This window comes from Canis aureus, chromosome 5 (genome assembly GCF_053574225.1).
Source record: "Canis aureus isolate CA01 chromosome 5, VMU_Caureus_v.1.0, whole genome shotgun sequence".
Taxonomy (NCBI): Eukaryota; Metazoa; Chordata; class Mammalia; order Carnivora; family Canidae; genus Canis; species Canis aureus.
In genome coordinates this window covers 45073580-45093509 of record NC_135615.1, presented here as the reverse complement: position 1 = coordinate 45093509, position 19930 = coordinate 45073580, and the positions used below count along the sequence as shown (strand labels likewise).

Here is a 19930-nt window from a genome sequence, read left to right as displayed (position 1 = left end):
TCAATGCTTTTAAGTAGTATTATCAGATATGAGCAAAAAATCAGAAAAGTCCATCAAGTTATCAAGAAATAGACACAAAAATAAATGCTGAGCTGAAAGATTATGCTTAATTACTAGTGAATGAAATTTTCACTATTTAGCATTTTAAGTACTAAATGTTAGCCTCTGCCAATAATATATTGCTGACATAATTCATCGACACAAAAACAGCCAGTAGGACTTCTGAAAACACACAAATGAACAGTCATTAATCACGTCTCAAGTAGCATAGAAACACATTTTTTTCTTTCTCACATCCCAAAAAATTACATAACTTAATATTTTACAACTGTCACAGGCACACTCAAGTACCTTTAATTTTTCTTTTAATTTTAAATTATTAAGGATCTAGGGATAGATTTAGTATTACTCGTAGACATTCAAAAAGTGATCCTAAGATCAAAACAATAAAGACATGATAAAAGCTACATGAAGGTGTATCCAAAACTAATTAAGTTCTAAGTAGAATTAAACTTATGTAACTGTATTTTAAACAGTGTAATTACTTTCCCTCAAGGTATTATTTTTAGCTGGGATATTATGTTTAGACTCTTGCAATTTCTGATCTACAAAAGGATAGTTTCAGGGACAAACTAGTTTGTTTTTTTTAATACATATTACATTCCCGTTATTAAATTTTTACTTACCTGGAAGGAAGTAGCACTAGATAAGTTCTATTGAAGTCTTTCCTAAAATTCTCTCATGTCTTCCTCAGGAACATTGCTATTTTAAATGTTGCAATGGGGAAAACAGTATTTGGGAACCCGGGGGGGGGGGAGGTGAGAAAGGAATAGTGAAGTGTAATACAATGAAAGCTTCATTGTATTCCTATGAGAAGTACTGGGAATTTAACAGTTAATCAAACCACAATTAACCATTTTCTTTTTTCTAATGCAGACACACTTCTTAGTTTACCTAAAGCACAGTAAAGAGTACATCTTCCTTTTAAACATCTTTTCAACTAGTGCTCAAAATCCTTAGACCAACCCTGAAACAGTAGAACCAAAATCTTTATATTAATACATTTTATTCTCATAGTTTCAAAAATGTATTTGCCTTTAAATCATCTCTAAAATTATTAAATTAACCAAGGATCAGTACCAATAGTATCTATAGGTAGTTTTATATGACAAATGCTCACTGACATTGATTTTTTAATTTACTTTCATTCTAGTCAAATCCAAATTATTCCTAATTTCTTAGAGATTCTATTTAACACCTTCCAGGTGGTTCTATATTCTTATGCAATCAGCTGTTCCCAGAAAAACTGAATAATAAGGAAACATACCTAAGAGAGGAGCTTGGGAGATTTTTTTGGTTGGGTATGTGTGTGTCTGGGCGTGTAGGCCTGGGGAGAGTGGTAGAAATACTAATTTGCAATACAGAAAAAACAATGCCATTCACATGGTTCTAACAAAAGTGTCTGACCACCCCCACCCCCACCCTTAAAAAGCCCTTAAATAAATCGGGAGATCAAAAGAAAACAAAATAATTCCCCAGAGTATCAACCCCATAAATACAATAAAGAACAGCACAGGAAGTGGCAAAGTTTAAAATAATGCCTTTGTCATTAGGACTAGTATGGTGTCACAAGCCACAATCCTTCTTTTCTTTTGGTAAGCTGATAATTTTCAATAGGAAAATACAAATGAACATGTGTTTAAGTTCCAAAGTGGATTCATCACCTTTGAATTTGGCATCAAATAATTAAATTTATTTTTCAGATATCAAATCTTCACATTTAAATTTTTTCCATTATTTTAAACTTCACTTGAATCTTTAAGAAGCTGTCTGATTTGTAATGAGTGCAGTTTAATCTTCTGTAAGATGCTATCAAATTAAACTCAGCAGTTTTAATGAAAAGGGAGTTATTACCCAAAAATGTCATTAAGCTTTGACAATCAAAAAGGCAAATAATTTCAATCATAGATTAGTTTCATAGGCAAATTTATACAATTATTTAACACTCTTTATGTATAACCATTTTCATACGTAAAAAGATTAATTTTATGTCATATGATGATTAGAAGTACTTAGTTTTCAGTTAACTAAGTTTTCAACTGTGAAAAACTAAAAATTAAACTAAGTTTTTGTTTCCTTAGATTATCAGGCTGCTCTTGAAATGACATTGATTCAATTACATTAACTTACAACCATTAAAAAACAAACAAAACTCATGAGTATACTTAATGTACTTATATGTGCAAACCAAGTATTTCAAATCAAACTCTCCATCCCTGGTATCCTGTTTTTAAAAGGTAAGTGCTACCTTTATATGTAGCTGAGCACTCAAAAACATATTTTTAAAAAGTTTAATTCTAGCCTGTTTATTTTTAAAAACACACAAAAAAAGGGAAATCTACAAATAACATTTTATACCCCTCAAAGATAGATTTAAAATTACTTACCCCATACACCTGCAGCTAAAGATTTATTCTGATTTGGTTCTCTCTCATATTCAGGATTTAAAGATGGCTGAAAGAAATTGGAATAAAAATAAAACAAATGTTAACACTGCTCACATTTTAAAAAAATAAACCTTTTCTAAAGTAATCTCAAAACCACAGTGAAGGGGCACCTCGGTGGCTCAGTTGAGCAGACTCAGTTTCAGCTTAGGTCATGATCTCATGACTTGTAGGATGGAGCCCTATGTGGGGCTCAGCACTCAGGAGTATGCTTGAGATTCTCTCCCTGCCCCCCTCCCTTCCCTTCCACAGGCACACAACTCTCAAGCTTTCAAATAAATTAATTAAAAAATAATAATACAAGGATGCCTGGGTAGCTCAGTGGTGGAGTCTCTGCCTTTGGCTCGGGTCGTGATCCCAGGGTCCTGGGATCGAGTCCTGCATGGGACGCTCTCCGTGTCTCTCAGGGAATAAATAAAATCTATATATACACACACACACACACACACACACACGTATGTATATGTGTATATATACACACACAGAAAAAACCTGGCATGATACAATCAACTATTAAAGTCTATTCATAAACCTTACTTTCAGCTCACTCTGCTAACAATCAAAATGGTTACTGTCTATTCTCACTTCTAGAAGGAAAACACAGAAATAATCTTTAAATATTTTTATCCTTAACTATCTGAGGATAATATGTGAATTTAAAAAAAGAAAAACCACAGCAAACTCAAGGCAATGTGGTCTTTGTACCAACTGGAAAAATTACTCTTTCAGCCTAAGGTCAAGAGGAAAGAAGAGAAAAGTCAGACTACTCCCCAACAGTTGTCAGGTTTTCATTGCTGCATGAATTAGTTAACACACACATTCTCCAAGCAAAGTACAAATTTTTATTTCAACAAGTGATTCACAGGATATTAAAAAGAAAATTGAGTTCAGCATTGAATGTGTATTCTACAAGCTAATTTTTAAGATCCTAAATTTCCAGTCAGATATTTTTCCATATTACCTAGCAACACAGTATACCTTAAAGGTACTTAACATGCTGAAAAAAAGAAATCCTCATGTATTTTACTTACCCACAAAAGTGAACTCTTAACACTATACTGACGTTACTGTGAAGTCCCCCCACACACACGAGTATGTATGCATACCAGTATGATTTCTTGATACCGACTAAATAGGACGTCAGAAGACTTTGGTGGAGGCTATAGGTGATTTCTAACAGGGCTAGGCCAACTCAGTAGTGGGGGTTGAGACAGTAACAATAGCAACAAGGTTTTATTGAGTGCTTGCTATGTGTCAAGACACTGTTTTTAAGTGATTTACTGCATTACTCATTTAACCCTACAACACTATGAAATCATACTATTATCATTACTAATTTACTTATATTACAAAAATTCCATTTTATGGCAACTAGCAAGTGGAAAAAATGAACCACTAAAGTGGGAAGGCATAGCAATTACACAGTTACTTCATTACAGGACCTAAGAATAATATTTTGTTCTTCTTTCTTCTCACCACTCCCCTGCCCTAAATCCAATCTATCAAACCCTTTGACTCACTTCCACCCTCCACCCAATTTACCATTAAACCATACCCAAAACATTATCTTCGCTAATCATAGCTACCCAGTTTAAGCCATTGTTTTCTCTGGAACTACTACAACTGCTTCCTAGCTGGTCTCCCTCCTCTCACTGTAATCCATTCAAGATCCAACTGAAATAGTCTTCTAAAAAATTTTTTTCAATGAAGGACGCCTGGGTGGCTCAGCAGCTGAGCATATGCCATTGCTCAGGGCATGATCCCAGAATCCAGGACTGAGTCCCACACTGGGCTCCTTTCGGGAGCCTGCTTCTCCCTCTGCCTATGTCTCTGCCCCCCACCCTTTCTCTCTCTGTGTCTCTTATGAATAAAATATTTTAAAATAAATATAATTTAAATGAGATCACATGACTTTCCTCCAAAGGGGCTTCCTCCTACTACATCTGTAATTAAACTGAATTTAAAGGTTTAAAATAATTGAAGATTATTTACCTTTATCTGCCAAAGTCCTATTCAATCAAAACCCCTTGCAACCTCTCTAACCTGGTTTAATAGTCACTACCCATACTGACCTTTTTATCCCTTAAACATTACAAGCTCACGTCTAACCTTAGAGGCCTTAGCTCACTTCTAACCTTAGTTAGAGGCCTTCCCCTCTTCCAGTTTTGTGTTTTGTTTTGTTTTGTTTTTAATTCATGAGAGAAAGAGAGAGAGGCAGAGACACAGGCAGAGGGAGAAGCAGGCTCCATGCAGGGAGCCCAACGTGGGACTTGATCCCGGGTCTCCAGGATCACACCCTGGGCTGAAGGCAGCGCTAAACCGCCTGGCCACCCGGGCTGCTCTCTTCCTTCCAGTTTTAACAAAGCTCACCTCTTAACCAAAGTAGGTCCCAAATTAAATGTCACTTCCTAGGGAAACCTCTCCTGACCTCTCAAAGTAACCATCAAGTCACTTCTTGTCTAAGTTCTCTTGCAAAATACTACTTTTTACATCAATAATGCATCTAAATAGAATAGAAACTCAATGAGAGTAAGGACCTTCCTATCTTGTCCCATCTACCGACAACCACTCAAATATGTACAGAATGAAAAATGAGCATATACAGAAAAATAAACTACCAGGCATGAAACACAAGGCTCAGTGGGTTGAGTATCTGACTCTTGATTTTGGCTCATATAATTATCCCATGAGATTAAGTCCTGAGTAGGGCTCTGTAGTCAACAGGGAGTCTGCTTGAGATTCTCTCCCTCTTCCTTTGCCCATCCTCCTGCTCCCATTCAAGCAGACTTGTGTACTCTCTAAAATAAAAAAATAAATCTTTAAAATAAACATAAGAAATAATTGAACCTGTCAGGTCTGATTTCTATAGAAAATGAACCATAGTGATAAAATCTCCTGAGAAAGCCTTGATGCAGGCAGCCTGGGTGGCTCAGTGGTTTAGCACCGCCTTCAGCCCAGGGCCTGATCCTGGAGACCTGGGATCGAGTCCCATGTCGGGCTCCCTGCATGGAAGCCTGCTTCTCCCTCTGCCTGTGTCTCTGCCCCCACCCCCATGAATAAATAAGGGATTTCTCATGAATAAATAAGTAAAGTCTTTAAAAAAAAAAGAGAGAAAGAGAGAGAAAGCCTTGATGGTAAAATGGCACTTGTCAAAACCTCAGTTGTATTAAAATTATTAGAAACTTACAAAATCCTCAGCCTCAAACTGCTTGCGTTCTCTCTTGTCTTCTTTCCTCCCTGTTTCATTGTCAGGTATGCTGTTTTCATGTAGTCCTTGGCTTTTTCCAGAATGGAAAATACTGCTACGAGAACGGGAACTTCCACCATGGTATCCCCCTCGATGATTTATGTTTTCAGTACCATTTCTTCCATGCATCCGCCATCCATTTTTTTCTTTCCTTCCAAAATTACCTTTATTTAATAATGGTAAAGTATTATAAATTTAAAGATAGTTCTGTTTAAATATTCAATCACTATCAACATTCTTAAAAGATCAAGAAAATTATCCTTAAACTTTCATTTCTTAGCAAATTTTACCTCCATTAGGACGTCCAATACCAGAATCAAAGCCATCTGAAGAGTTGTGTCGTCGACGATTCACATCATAACGATTTTCTGTCCATGAAAAGTTTTCAGAATGCTTCTCAAAATTTAATGACGACTGAAACAAAATAAGCACATAGGTAAACATATGTATAAAACCTGGCTCAATTTATTTCCAAGAATTCTAAATGGCTAAGAATATTCTGTAGTTACTTTCAATACATTTGGTAACTGGTAACTTATTAAGATAGATTGCACCGTTGGTCTATTTTGTCTAATGGAAACCATTCTGAAAGAGTTTAATAACCACATATACTTACCCAAAAACTTTAAAAGTAAAATACTATTCTAAGGAAAACAAGGCAAAACTTAGTGTACTTCTCTTATGTAACAAAATATAATACTCTATCATATATTACTTGATTTTAAGTAGCTCAAGGTTTTCAACATCAGAAAGTCATGACAAATGAAGCTGAAATTCTAAGTTCTTCAGACTTATTTCCAAATTCCTCTTCCCCAAAACAAATGTTTGGGTTTTCTTTTAAATTATCAAAATAATAATATAGAGGCAGCTAGCTGGCTCAGTCTGTGGGGCTGGCGACTCTTGAACTCAGGGTTCTAAGTTCAAGCCTCATGTTGGCTGGAGGGATTACTTACGAATAAAATCTTAAGAAAAAAAATAATGTATAAAAACTATTTCTAAAAACTAGGAATCTATAGGGGCAGCCTGGTGGCTCAGCGGTTTAGCGCCACCTTCAGCCCAGGGCCTGATCCTGGGTACCCGGGATCAAGTCCCACTTCGGGCTCCCTGCATGAAGCCTGTTTCTCCCTCTGCCTGTGTCTCTGCCTCTCTCTCTCTGTCTCTCATGAGTAAATAAATAAAATCTTTAAAAAAAAATAAAAATAAAAACTAGGAATCTATGAAAACCCATAAAAAGTCACACCTATTTATAAAAGTTGCTGTTCTTCCCTGTATCAGTCCATTAATCTCTTATGATCATAATCAAAACTTCAAAACTCTTTTTAAACTTCCCTGACCGGGCAAGCCCCAGAGACTGAGCAGTTTAGTGCCGCCTTCGGCCAGGGGTGTGATCCTGCGGACCCGGGATCGAGTCCCGTGTCGGGCTCTCTGCATGGGGCCTGCTTCTCTCTCTGTGTGTCTCTCATGAATAAATAAATAAATAAAAATTTTAAAAATATAAAATAAAATAATAAGCTGCCCTGACCATTTCTCTGGACTGGACTTACGTTACAACTGCCTCTAGGACAATGAGCAGTGTTCTTCATTTGCAATGTAAACCCAGTGCACATACCCACGTCAGCCACTAGTCCCTTCCACAGTGTCACTTGCAGGACTTACTGGTGCTTCCCCCCTATTGCCCCCAGCCTCAGCCTCATGCTATGTATTGCACCATGAAAGATAGTCTCGTCTCATACCTTCAGCCAGCATACATGAAACACTAACACATTACCACAGTAGCCTCCAAGTAGGGTTAAAAAAGCAAACCATTCACAGCCCCCTAACAGTTCTGGTGATTAGGATGTAATGCTAACAGAACCTAAATTTCCTGGAAAAAAAACAAATACAAGGGTCTCCAGGCCACATTAGGGTGTAAACAAAGACTCTCAAGATTTTGGCAGCAAGTGCTGTCATCCAAGTGATAGGTGGAAGCAAGGGTCCCTCAATGTGCTTAGCAGCTAACTGGCAAAGGGCGGAAGGGAAACAAGGTGCCCAAACGGTGCTTTAGGTTTTTTAACTCTCCCAAGTTAGATGATTGGATTTCTTATTATGACAACGGGGTCCCACCTGAAACGCAACAATACTGTTGTGGCTGCTGAGTCAAGGTAACTCCAAAGATGAAACACTTGATGCCAACAATGAGGATACAGTTTTAGAAAGATTAAAAACCCATTAAAAGAAAAGTTAAGGTTACAGCCTACTTGGAAACAAAATAAATGCAGAACCTAGCTTCCTGTAGTGGAAGTGTTCTGTGCGCTTTGTACTTCCTGGTCCCTTTCTCTTCCCCACTACATCAACCTCAGCAGCTTTACTTTAATGAGAATGTCTAACATGCTGGTGTTTAAGAAGGGAACAAACTTTTATAGCTCTGCTAGACACACATGCACAATTCATGAGCTACCCACTCCCATGAGGAGACAACAGAAAGTAGGGGTTGCTGAAAATATTGATGAATGTGGGCAAAGACATGTCAGTGCAGTGCATGGCACAGGAAAGACCCCATCCTGGCAGTCTGCTGAAGCCAGAAGGTACACAGAGTAGGAAGCAACACCAACCTTGGGTGGAGGAATCAGAAGAGAAACAGTAAGTTTACAAACCATCCATGCAATCCCCAAAGGAGTTATTTTCTCCTCCACCCTGTACTTTCCCACATTCATTGATGAAGAAATCATGTAATCTCCAGTAAGCTTGATTTTTAACCCTGAAGTGCATGTACAAAACTTCTTAGTTTGTGCCCTGCACTGAGAGATAAGGTGCCCCAATGACTCAATTTAACTGATTTTGGAGTTTGAAAATTCAGCAGCAGGAAAGAGAAATTAGGGTGATCTTGCTGGTGAGGCTTTTAAGCCAATTCAACGTACTATTGTTTGTTGTGTCTTAGCTTGGTACTAATGTTACATGCTTGTACTGAAAATGCTCAAGATTCTTCCATTCGGAATACCACAAGATGACAGGTAATTCCTGTCCCCCTTCAGGTAGTCTAGCAAAAGCACTACAGGCTCCCAGAAGGAAAGAGAGAAAAAAGAAAAAAAAAAAAAAAAGAAAAAAAAAAAAAAAAAAGCAGAGATATAGTAGTTGGAGGCTATTTTCCAGTACAGCGGTACCATGTGCCTGACATGTACATCCCTTTTTCAAAGGGAATACGGCTCTTGCCCTACTGTTGAGCTCTCAAAATGAAAGTGAACTCAGGGGATCCCTGGGTGGCGCAACGGTTTGGCGCCTGCCTTTGGCCCAGGGCGCGATCCTGGAGACCCGGGATCGAATCCCACGTCAGGCTCCCGGTGCATGGAGCCTGCTTCTCCCTCTGCCTGTGTCTCTGCCTCTCTCTCTCTTTCTGTATGACTATCATAAATAAAAAACAAAAAACAAAGAACAAAAAACACAAAAAACCCCCCAAATCCTTAAAAAAAAAAAAAAGAAAGTGAACTCAAACTAAGAACAGAAAAGGGGGCCCACTTGAACTCTTGATCAAATGTAAAGTATTTGAGAATGCAGCTGACCCCCACTGAGACATCTGTTTTGCATGAAATGACAACTACCCTCTAGGGTAAACCTTATCCCTTTCCTGATACCTTAACAAGCTCCCGGTTCAATAAGGCTCTCAAATCATAATCCCCTAAACGCCTGGGTCGGTTCATTCTCTGCTGATTCAACCATGTTAAAAGAGGGCATTGTCCGTTGGGTGGCAGCAGCCATCTGACCCCAAGAACTCTGGAAGACCAAGTAGATTGTCATTCATCACAATGGGCTAAAATGGAGGAGGAAAAAACAACAACAACCCTGGCCTTAGGATAAGTCTAAGAACTACATATTTTATGTTTTTCTGCTTCTTGGGACTGTTGCCAATGTCCCAGTCATCTGATTGATCACCTTAAAAACTAGAGACTGGCATATTTCAAGGTAATTCTTTGGGGTTATAAACTGTGAAAATATTGCTGCTGCTGAGATAATCTGAATTACTCAGATACTTACAGTAGATTGCTGGCATAAAGAACAACTAAAATCAGAATATTGCTTAAGTCCGCAGCATGCGTCACACCAGATATTTAACTGTCCACCACCATAGACTGGTCACAAAATAAGACTACTTTTTCTTCCTGATGGAGAAGCCACCTCTGCATGCCAGTCTGTGAGCCTGCCTAAAGTTGATCCATTTGTCCCACTGTGAAGGAGGCCATATTTAGATATGAAACCTTTGATCACTTAAGAGTTATCAACAGTGTTTCATCACTGTTGAAAATTTTCAGTTACAGTGTTGCTATTGCAATCTGACTGGTTAATAGGAATGTGACCCTTGAAATTAATCCATGTCATATATTTTGGTGTCACTTTTTTGGTGTTCCAGGCCATCAACATTCCAATAATAGTACATCTTTTGTCATAAAGGCCAACCTGCAATGCGTCAATATTCAAGTATTAATATTCAAGTTATTCTACACTCCATACTATCCAAAGACATCCAGTATCGTCAAACAATAGGAATAGTCTCAGCATTCAACTCACAACAACCTATAAACCTACATTCCTCAACTCTTCATACACTTTAATGAGACAATTTGGTCAATGAATGTAGCACATCCAAAAAAGAGATCATCTCTTCTTAACCACTTCCTAGGTAGGAATTATGATTTAAAAAAAAATGAAGTTATTAATACTTTTAAAATACCAGGATTCTGCCCTGATTATTTCTTGACATGATGCTTCTTTCCCCTAAGAGAAAGTACAGGCCAAGCTACCTCTCAAGGTGATGGTCTGGTCAAAAAGAAATCTAAGGAATTCACCAACTTTTGTTAATAGAAGCTTTAATTAAATGCTGTATAAAACAATTAAATGGATTTGGTCCTAGTCTCTGTTAGAATAATCAGAGTGGCTAACAGAGTAGTACAACCATACAAAAATTCAAGTTTGGACAAGAACATGTAGGGCTGATCAGCTGATTGTTGGTACAGGCAACCCACCATGGGCTCTAAGCATTCCCTTCCATTCTTCCTTGTGTGCCAAGAATGCAAGGCTTCCACCACTCTTTGTATAGCCCATTTCTCAAGGTTATGTTTACAGTGAGCAACATTTATGAGATGACAGGTAACATCCATCTTTGGGACAAAGAGCAGGCTTATTATAAATGTGGAAGATTCCCCACTCAGCACCAAGGGTAGTAGCATCCACCTGGACCCTTCCATGGCAACCATCAAAGGCTTTAGGGGGCATGAAGAACCACTGCCAAAATCATGCTTATCATGCTAGTAAGTAATAAAGTTCTTGGCCCTTGATCTAGGAATCTCATGTCTCCTGCTAGCACCTATGTTAGCTTACAAGTAGGATAAAACCCAGACCCTTCACAGATTGACACACAGCACAATAACAAGAAGAAGAAATACAAGTAATAAGGCTAAAAAGGTAGATAGGAAACTGTTATTTGTGAATGAAAAATCCAAAATATAACAGAGTATGAACTAAAGTTGCTAGATACAACACTACCACAAGATGTATCTGTGACAAAGACTTAATTATAAAGCTTTTTAAATTAAGTTCTAAAGGAGTAGTGGGGAAAAAAATTAAAACAAATAAATAATAAAGGAGTAGTGGAAAGGGAGGTGGGGGGGCTGGGGTGACTGGGTGATGGGCACTGAGGGAGGCACTTGGCGGGATGAGCACTGGGTGTTATGCTGTATGTTGGCAAACTGAACTCCAATAAAAAAAATTTTTTTAATAAAACAAAATGGCAATAAACAAATAAATAGTAAGCTCTATGCCCAATGAGGCATGAACTCACAACCCCAAGATCAAGAGTCCCATCCTCTACCAACTGAATCAGCCACACACTCCAGTAATAAAGCTCTTCAGAACATCATTTAGGGGTACCTAGCTGGCTCACTCTGTGGAGCGTGTGACTCTTGATCTCAGGGTCATGAGCCCAAACCCCACGTTGGACAGAAAATTTACTTAATAAAAAATATATTACATTAAGTCAATACCATTTAAAATAGCCAACAAAGAAAATAAAATAGCCAACAAGTATTATAAGGTACTCAAATAAACCTAATGAAACATATATGCAAGACTGAAAAAAATAACTTTAAAGACATTAAAAATGACACACATACATACATACAATACATAGTGTGTACAGAAGTACATTGTCATAAATCAGTACGAAAAGCAACCCGGGGGACTTTATCAAGAAAAGAGCTTTTGCACAGCAAAGAATACAGTCAACAAAACTAAAAGACAACCTACAGAATGGGAGAAGATATTTGCAAATGACGTATCAGATAAAGGGCTAGTTTCCAAGATCTATAAAGAACTTATTAAACTCAACAGCAAAGAAACAAACAATCCAATCATGAAATGGGCAAAAGACATGAACAGCAACCTCATAGAGGAAGATATAGACATGGCCAACAAGCACATGAGAAAATGCTCCGCATCACTGGCCATCAGGGAAATGGGGCCAGTGAGATACCACCTCACACCAGTGGGAATGGGGAAAATTAACAAGGCAGGAAACCACAAATGTTGGAGAGGATGAGGAGAAAAGGGAACCCTCTTACACTGTTGGTGGGAATGTGAACTGGTGCAACCACTCTGGAAAACTGTGTGGAGGTTCCTCAAAGAGTTAAAAATATACCTGCCCTACGACCCAGCAATTGCACTGCTGGGGACTGACCCAAAAGATACAGATGCAGTGAAACGTCGGGACACCTGCACCCTGATGTTTCTAGCAGCAATGTCCACAATAGCCAAACTGTGGAAGGAGCCTCGGTGTCCAACGAAAGATGAATGGATAAAGAAGCTGTGGTCTTATGTATACAATGGAATATTACTCAGCCATTAAAAATGACAAATACCCACCATTTGCTTCAACGTGGATGGAACTGGAGGGTATTATGCTGAGTGAAGTAAGTCAATCGGAGGACAAACATTATATGGTCTCATTCATTTGGGGAATATAAATAATAGTGAAAGGGAATATAAGGGAAGGGAGAAGAAATGTGTGGGAAATATCTGAAAGGGAGACAGAACATAAAGACTCCTAACTCTGGGAAACGAACTAGGGGTGGTGGAAGGGGAGGAGGGCGGGGGGTGGGGGTGAATGGGTGACGGGCACTGAGGGGGGGGCACTTGACGGGATGCACACTGGGTGTTATTCTGTATGTTGGAAAATTGAACACCAATAAAAAATAAATTTATTAAAAAAAAAAAAAAAAAGAAAGACTCCTTTCTGTTAAATTTTAAAAATTGCAGCATTGCCAAAACTGAAAACATTAGTCCCCCTCATAAAATTCTGATGGGCTTTTAAATAACTTTTTTTTTTGTTAAAGTAGGCTCCACGCCTAGCATGGAGCCCAACACAGAGCTTGAAATTACAACTCTGAGATCAAGACCTGAGCAGAAATTAAAGAGTTGGGACACTTAAAACTGACTGAACCACCCAGGCACCCCAGTACAACCTTTTTTGAGAACTATTAGACATTATCTATCAATATGTACAAACCCTCTGATTTACTGATTCTACTAAGAATTTACCCTACAAATATATTCAAGAGATGCCTAGACATTCCTACAGCTTAGTCCATCAATAGGTAAACTAATCAAATTATCCATGTATATCTGCTCAATAAAAGATTACGCATGGACACTGAAAAGTTACATGTGCATGCAGTGATGATAGAAATTGGAGATGCCATCTTTGAAGTGAAAAAAATTTCATTTATCCAAACCAGGATAAAAATACATTCTGGTGTATGCATAAAAGCATGATAGTATTTCATTTCTGAAAATTAGTGTACTACCTAATAGTCGAGAAAAGAAATTTAGTAAGTTGGTAAGTATTAAAGTCATGCACACATGAATGCCTATCTTAGCTCCAGCACTTTGGGGCATGTTATCTACTTCTCTCAACTTCAAACCATTTAAAATAGCCTTTTGTAAATGGAAGAAAAAAAACAGAGAATTTACCTCTTATTCACACAAATTGTTTTATACAATCATTGGTATGTAATAATGAATAAAAAGAAACATGTTACTATGGGCAAGAAAGAGACCATCCCTATCCCTTTACATACTTAAAATCTTTCTCTGGATTCCTTTAAAAAATAATGTAGCCATTTCTTCTTTGATGACCACAATATGAGCCACTAGTTAACAAAAACTCTACATAGTAAATAAGTTTCAATGAACTCTACTATCAGTCTGACTGAATTTTCCAATTCTCTCTTAGCCTGAACTTTAAATACACATTCTCAATGCAAACCGACACTGTTTATGCATTATTAAAAGAAGTTTTGGCAAAATATTAATCACTTTTTTAGATGTTACCATGAAAGAATCCATTCTTTCAGAAGAATCCATCACTAATGCTACTAATGCTAGCACTAATGCTACACTCTAGCCAGAGAGGTAACTAAAGAATATTGAATACAAATACGAATATGTACCTTCTGTAGTGGAATATCATTAAAACAGGTATTACCTTATACTTAAAAAGGATAAAAATTCCTGTATTTTCACACCCCTGGAATCTTTTTTTTTTTTTTTTTTTTTTTTTTTTTTTCAGTAGACTCCACAACCTTCATGGGGCTTGAGTTCACAACCCTGAGATCAAGAGTGACATGCCTTTCTGACTGAGCCAGCCAGGTGCTCCTGGAATATTCCTTCTTCTAAAAAGACTATGAAAGAATACCTCAACCTGATTAAAGGGATGATTTTATTATCCTTCCTAGAGTTAGATGGCCAGAAGAAGCATCTAAAACAAAGAGGCATCTAAACTTTTCCAGTATCTACAATCATTTCAGTTTAGTACTGCTTCAATAATATATGTTACTCCCTAAAATGGAACTACAGACCTATTAAAGGATCACAGTAGCAGTATCAATTTACATTTTCTAATGGAATAAGAGAACAGAAGACCACAAGATAAAGTACTGATGCACTACAGATGTGTGACAATTATTTTAGTTAAACCTATGTATATACAAAAACATATGTAAAATTTACTTTTTATTGGATCCCAATCAACAGCTCAAATGTCCATGCCTTATTCCACATAAAATCAACCACATGCAGTTTAAAATTTCACCACATGATGGGGCTAAAATTCTATACACCTCAGAAAACCACGAAAAAGTGCACTTCCAAAACTGTCTTTACTTTTTATTTCACATCCTCATCCCTTTGAACAAGTAAATGAAAGACTTACATTAAGTTGCAACAGAGAGTCCCCCAACCCCAGTAAATTAATCTCTGTTCCATTTATTCATGGTAAGATTAAAAGGGCTCTGGCAGAAAACTAGAGGTTAATTATAAATGAGAACCCATAAATAGTGATTTTGAGACATGGAAGGATAAGATGGAAGGTGTAAGAAGTCATTACAAAAGGTCTGTATTTGTCAAAATCACACTGTGTAAGGTCAAAATAAATAATTTCAAGTAGTGAGGAGTTCAAATAAATTTTCTGTAGGTACTGTAGAATAAATGAGAATAACAGATTTAGAATAGGCAATCCCAATGCTCAAAATCATCATTCATGAAGACCTATACCCAAATCAAGGGTCAGGTTCTGCAAAGCAGTAGGATTTCACCATATAAACAAACAGTTAGGGATGCCTGGGTGGCTCAGCGGTTGAGCTTCTGCCTTTGGCTCAGGATGTGATCACAGGATCCAGGATTGAGTCCCATATTGGGCTCCCTGCGAAGGAGCCTGCTTCTCCCTCTGCTTATGTTTCTGCCCCCCTCTCTCTCTCTCTGTCTCTCATGAAAAATAAATCTTAAAAAAAAAAAAAAAGTTAATCAACTTCCGATTAACATCTAAATGAAGACAAAAATTATTCTCAATATTTTCAATGTTTTATAACTTTCCAGATGTTGATAATTTATCAACTTGCTTGAAAATGAAAACAAGTCTTATACCTATTTCAGAGAAATTAAACAAAATAGAAAAAAGAAAAGTGTGTAGCAGGAAACTCATGTGTTCAGGCTCTGAAGTAAGCCTGAAAAATGAGCTGGCTAGGGGCGAGATTAGAGCAGCTGGGTTTAAAAAGAAGGGGGAAGGCGGGAGGAAATTGCAAAGACCTGCAGGTAAGAGGAAAAGGGGCAAACAAAGAATCTGTAATTAAGAAGTGATCTCAGCACCTTAATCAGTAGAAGCCACCATTTTCTAACCATTTCAAATCCCATTGCATAGGCTATGAAATGAGATGTTTAACCATTTGGCAGCATTCCCAAATGAGTCCTATGTAAAGAGTACAGAATAGGAAATGCATCCTGGACTCTAGTCTAGACTCATAGTCACTGTGTGAAAAACAGGCCAAGTCAATTAACCTTTCAGAGAATCCATCTGTACAATATTATGGGCCAAAATATGGGCCAATTTATTATGATCTGACAAGTCCTTACTGGGGAACAACTTTGCAAATTATAAAAACTGTTCCCATAAGAGTTGCTTTTAATAAACTGTTTTTGTAACAGCTGCCTATACCCCAAAAGGTGTTAGATGAACCCCTTATCATGGTGGAGCATGATTAACAGGCAAACAGATGATCAAAACTCTCCCTTGATTCCTTTGCACAATAAAAAAGAACAAAAATCAAAGGACCGCTATTAAGCCAGTTAGACTGATTTTAACAAATTCCAAGGTTCCTCTTTTAGCAAGTCTTTTAAGTGAAAACAATTGCAAGGCCTAGCAAGTCTTATTCAAACTATTCTGTTTTGGTTTTTAAGTAAAATGACAGTATTTCTTAGATTACTTATGTATGATATTTAACAATGATGCAAAGTTTTCATCACTCCTGAAATTTTAGTGAAGCCTCATTCAGTCTTATTTATCTGAAAAAGTAGTCCTTGGGGTATTAGGAAAGACCTCAAAAACATCAGATTTTTTAACATATTTGCCTATAGAACAGAAAGTAAAGCAAGTTATCTAAAGAATAGTACAAATAAAGGTAAGACGCAATGTGTCCAATGGATTTAACTGAAAAATATGCGGAACTTTGATTAGTACAAAAGACAACTGAAATAAATGGTACAGACGATGACGGAAAACTAACTTTTTAAACAATAAAAACTAACAGATCCCATATGAAATAGCATAGATGGTAATACAAAAAATTTTTCTCCACAAAAACATTAAAGGCTTTGCATTTCAACTACATTTGTGTACAGCAAGAACAAATGAGAGGTAGACACAAAGAGAGAAATGCAAGAAAGAGTACCTTTGTTGATGATGGTGGAGTAGGAAAATTAAGCCAGGCTGGAGCAAAGTCATGCTGCGCCATTTAGGTCCAGTCTCTCCAACTCAGTGAAACAAGGCTTCAACACCTCATGGCAAGTCCCTGTCATATAAAAATGGAAGGAATTAGACCTGGAGCTCCTTGCCAAAATTATCTTCTTATGCTCTTCTAAATGACAGTGATCATACTACTATAAGACTCCAATTATAATGAAATTCTAAAATAAGCAAAAATATAACAGAAACTAGATGGGGGGGGGGCTGAAGTTTAGGGGTATAGGGCTATGACCCAAAGGGAGGGTTTTTCTTGATTTTGTCTTAACTGTGGTTCCACAAAGGTACACATCTCTCAAAGATTAAATTGTACCCTTAATACTGGCCAATTTCACTGTAAATAAACTATCTCAGTAAACTTTATTTTTTTAAATTACTATGTTCTCATCACAAATAGACATCAAGTGTCTCTAGATGTGACACACTACGATGTACATGACATCATCTATAATGTATTCTTGTATACCCCAGAGGGAATCTGAAATCTGATCTAACTACTAACTTTCAGGAAGTTCAACAGAGAGAAATTAAGGAAATCGAAGGGAAGTAATCCAATAAATTCAGATCACAGGATACTTGATAGGTGAAATGACTGGGTCCCCCGCCAACAAATAAGTGGCTTTTAACATGTAGATCAAACATGCAGGCCTTATACAAATCCTTACTCAAACCAATCAACCTTTAAAAAAATGAAAATTATGAATCAAAATTTTAAACATTAGTGGAACATTAAATGACATTAAGAAATTACTACTCATTTTAGATGTGATAATGGTTAGTGTGTTGGTGGTACATAAAAAACTGAAGTCTTTACAATTACATGGATATATCTAGAATCTGTTTTAAAAACCACAGAATGCTAATAAGGATAGTTGAAAAGAGGTTGCACATGTTTATAAAGGTTAGTACAAGGAGGTGTGTAAACACTTTTTTCTCTAGTTACATTCATGTTTAAAAATTTCCATAATGAAAAGGTTTTTTTTGTTGTTGTTGTTTTTTTAATTACAATCATCACGATGAGTATCTGAAGTATTTTAGAACTCCTTTTCTGCATTCTAAATTTAACTTTTTGGGAGCCTTTATCAACTGCATCACTGAAAGTTTCAAGTTGCCAGCCCAATGTAAACAGCAAATTCAGTGGTTTTTGTTTTTTTCTTTAAATAAGGCAGAAGTCAACTGAGCAACTGTACTCATTTCAATATAAAGCTATCAACTGATGAAGGAATCAAATTTTCTGTGCATCACAATGAGTTTACTATTAACAAATGTTTATACTTAAAACTGTATAATCTCAAAAGTGAAATTTTAAAAAACAAAAGAATATCACTGTTTATCTTTCCTTTTCTGCTTCTATAGCAGAATCCTTTAACATCATACCAACTTGCTAAAATACTTTTTAAAAAATTCTCAAATTATAGAAATATTCCATTTTCACTATTACAAACTGCAGAGAACTATTTAAGAAAAGGTTAAGTGGGGACAAATACAAGAAATGGACACAAATGGTTAACTCACCATGGCAATGAAAATGTTTAAACTTTAGGTAAAAGCTCATATGATATGAGCCATGAGCAAAAGGGGAAAAACCCTGATACAATTTGATTAACCAGAAATGACCAATTCCAGTAATACATTTATGAAACAAATGGAAGAGTATACCTAACAAAAATGAAACTACATAAAAATTTAGGCATTCTAAGCTCTAGACCATCTTATACATTTTGAAGTATTCAAAAATTAAAATGAAAACTAAAGTGTTTCTGGATAAAGGATATTATCCATTCTGACATTAAGCTACATACTAAGCTGCTTTGTGATGTTTATGATACGATGCTACATTAAATTTACACTTTCAATAGCTAAAGGGAATGAAAAATCATTTTTATAGTTTGTACCAAAAAATTTCACAAAAATTGAGGAGAATCTAAAATAATGAAGAATTTAAAGCTTATCATTTTAAATAGTCAAGTGGTAATTTATATATTAAAAATAATCCCTAGGAGGCTAACCACTAATATTACCTATTCATTTTTGCAATGTTCGTTTTTTTTTTAATTTAAATCTAGTTTTGAAAAAATAAAGTATGAATAGTTAATGGCAAAAGTTTTCAAGTTCTGAAAAAAGGTAAAGAACACTATTAGCTAATACTAAGACATTTACACAAGTGTGTTTAAGAATCATAATATGCCACCCCAAAATATGCCACTTTATAACATAAGAATAGCTTTAAGTTTCACGAAGGCATTTTAATTCCTGCTATCTCTTACCTACCTAAAAACAGAGCCTCCAAAAAGAATTTATCAGTCCCCTTCCCTGGAGCAACTCTTCCCTACAGACACAGGTACAAAATCAGCACCACACCCAGACATTGCCACAAACTATCATTTCTCCCATCAATTCTCCTAAGGGCCCATTTACCTATCTTTCAAGAAGTCACCTGTTTTTCCATTTAAGTGCCCTTCACCCCCCCCCCCCACTTCCCCCTATGGAATTAGGTAGAATTGGCAAATTCTAACCATCCCTGAGTTATTCCCATGTGGGAGCACCCTCTAACAAACTTTTGTTTTCTCTTGTTGATCTGTCTTTTTTAATCTACTTTACAGTTACAGGTCCCCAAACCCGGGAACCTAGAAGGATAGAAAAAGAAAGAAATTTTACTCCCTTAACCAGTGTAAAGGCAATTAAACTTTCAAAAGAACCACCCTATCATTTACTTTTAAGTACACTTAGTGCCATCCAAATTCATTCTATCTTCTTTTCCCTGTGTAATATTAGGAGCCGAACTGTGCCCCCACTACACACACACAGATTCTTGAGTCCAAATTGAAACCTCTCCCCACCTTTGAATGTAACCATATTTGG

At 36.7% G+C, this 19930-nt stretch overlaps 1 protein-coding gene across 4 annotated transcripts in view; it reads right to left on the bottom strand.

The window, feature by feature from the left end:
- GPBP1 (GC-rich promoter binding protein 1) overlaps window positions 1–19930 on the bottom strand; it is a 71263-nt gene that overhangs the window by 21937 nt on the left and 29396 nt on the right. For 3 of the 4 annotated variants that reach the window (XM_077897870.1, XM_077897871.1, XM_077897869.1), the window contains exons 3-7: window positions 16998–17117; window positions 6042–6165; window positions 5692–5915; window positions 2448–2514; window positions 1328–1387 (exon numbers count right to left, since the gene is read on the bottom strand). In XM_077897870.1, the coding sequence (XP_077753996.1) occupies window positions 1328–1387; window positions 2448–2514; window positions 5692–5915; window positions 6042–6165; window positions 16998–17060 (538 nt within the window). In that variant the 5' untranslated portion in view covers window positions 17061–17117. The remainder of the gene's footprint in view (window positions 1–1327; window positions 1388–2447; window positions 2515–5691; window positions 5916–6041; window positions 6166–16997; window positions 17118–19930) is intronic. The other variant, XM_077897872.1, reaches the window with a different exon arrangement.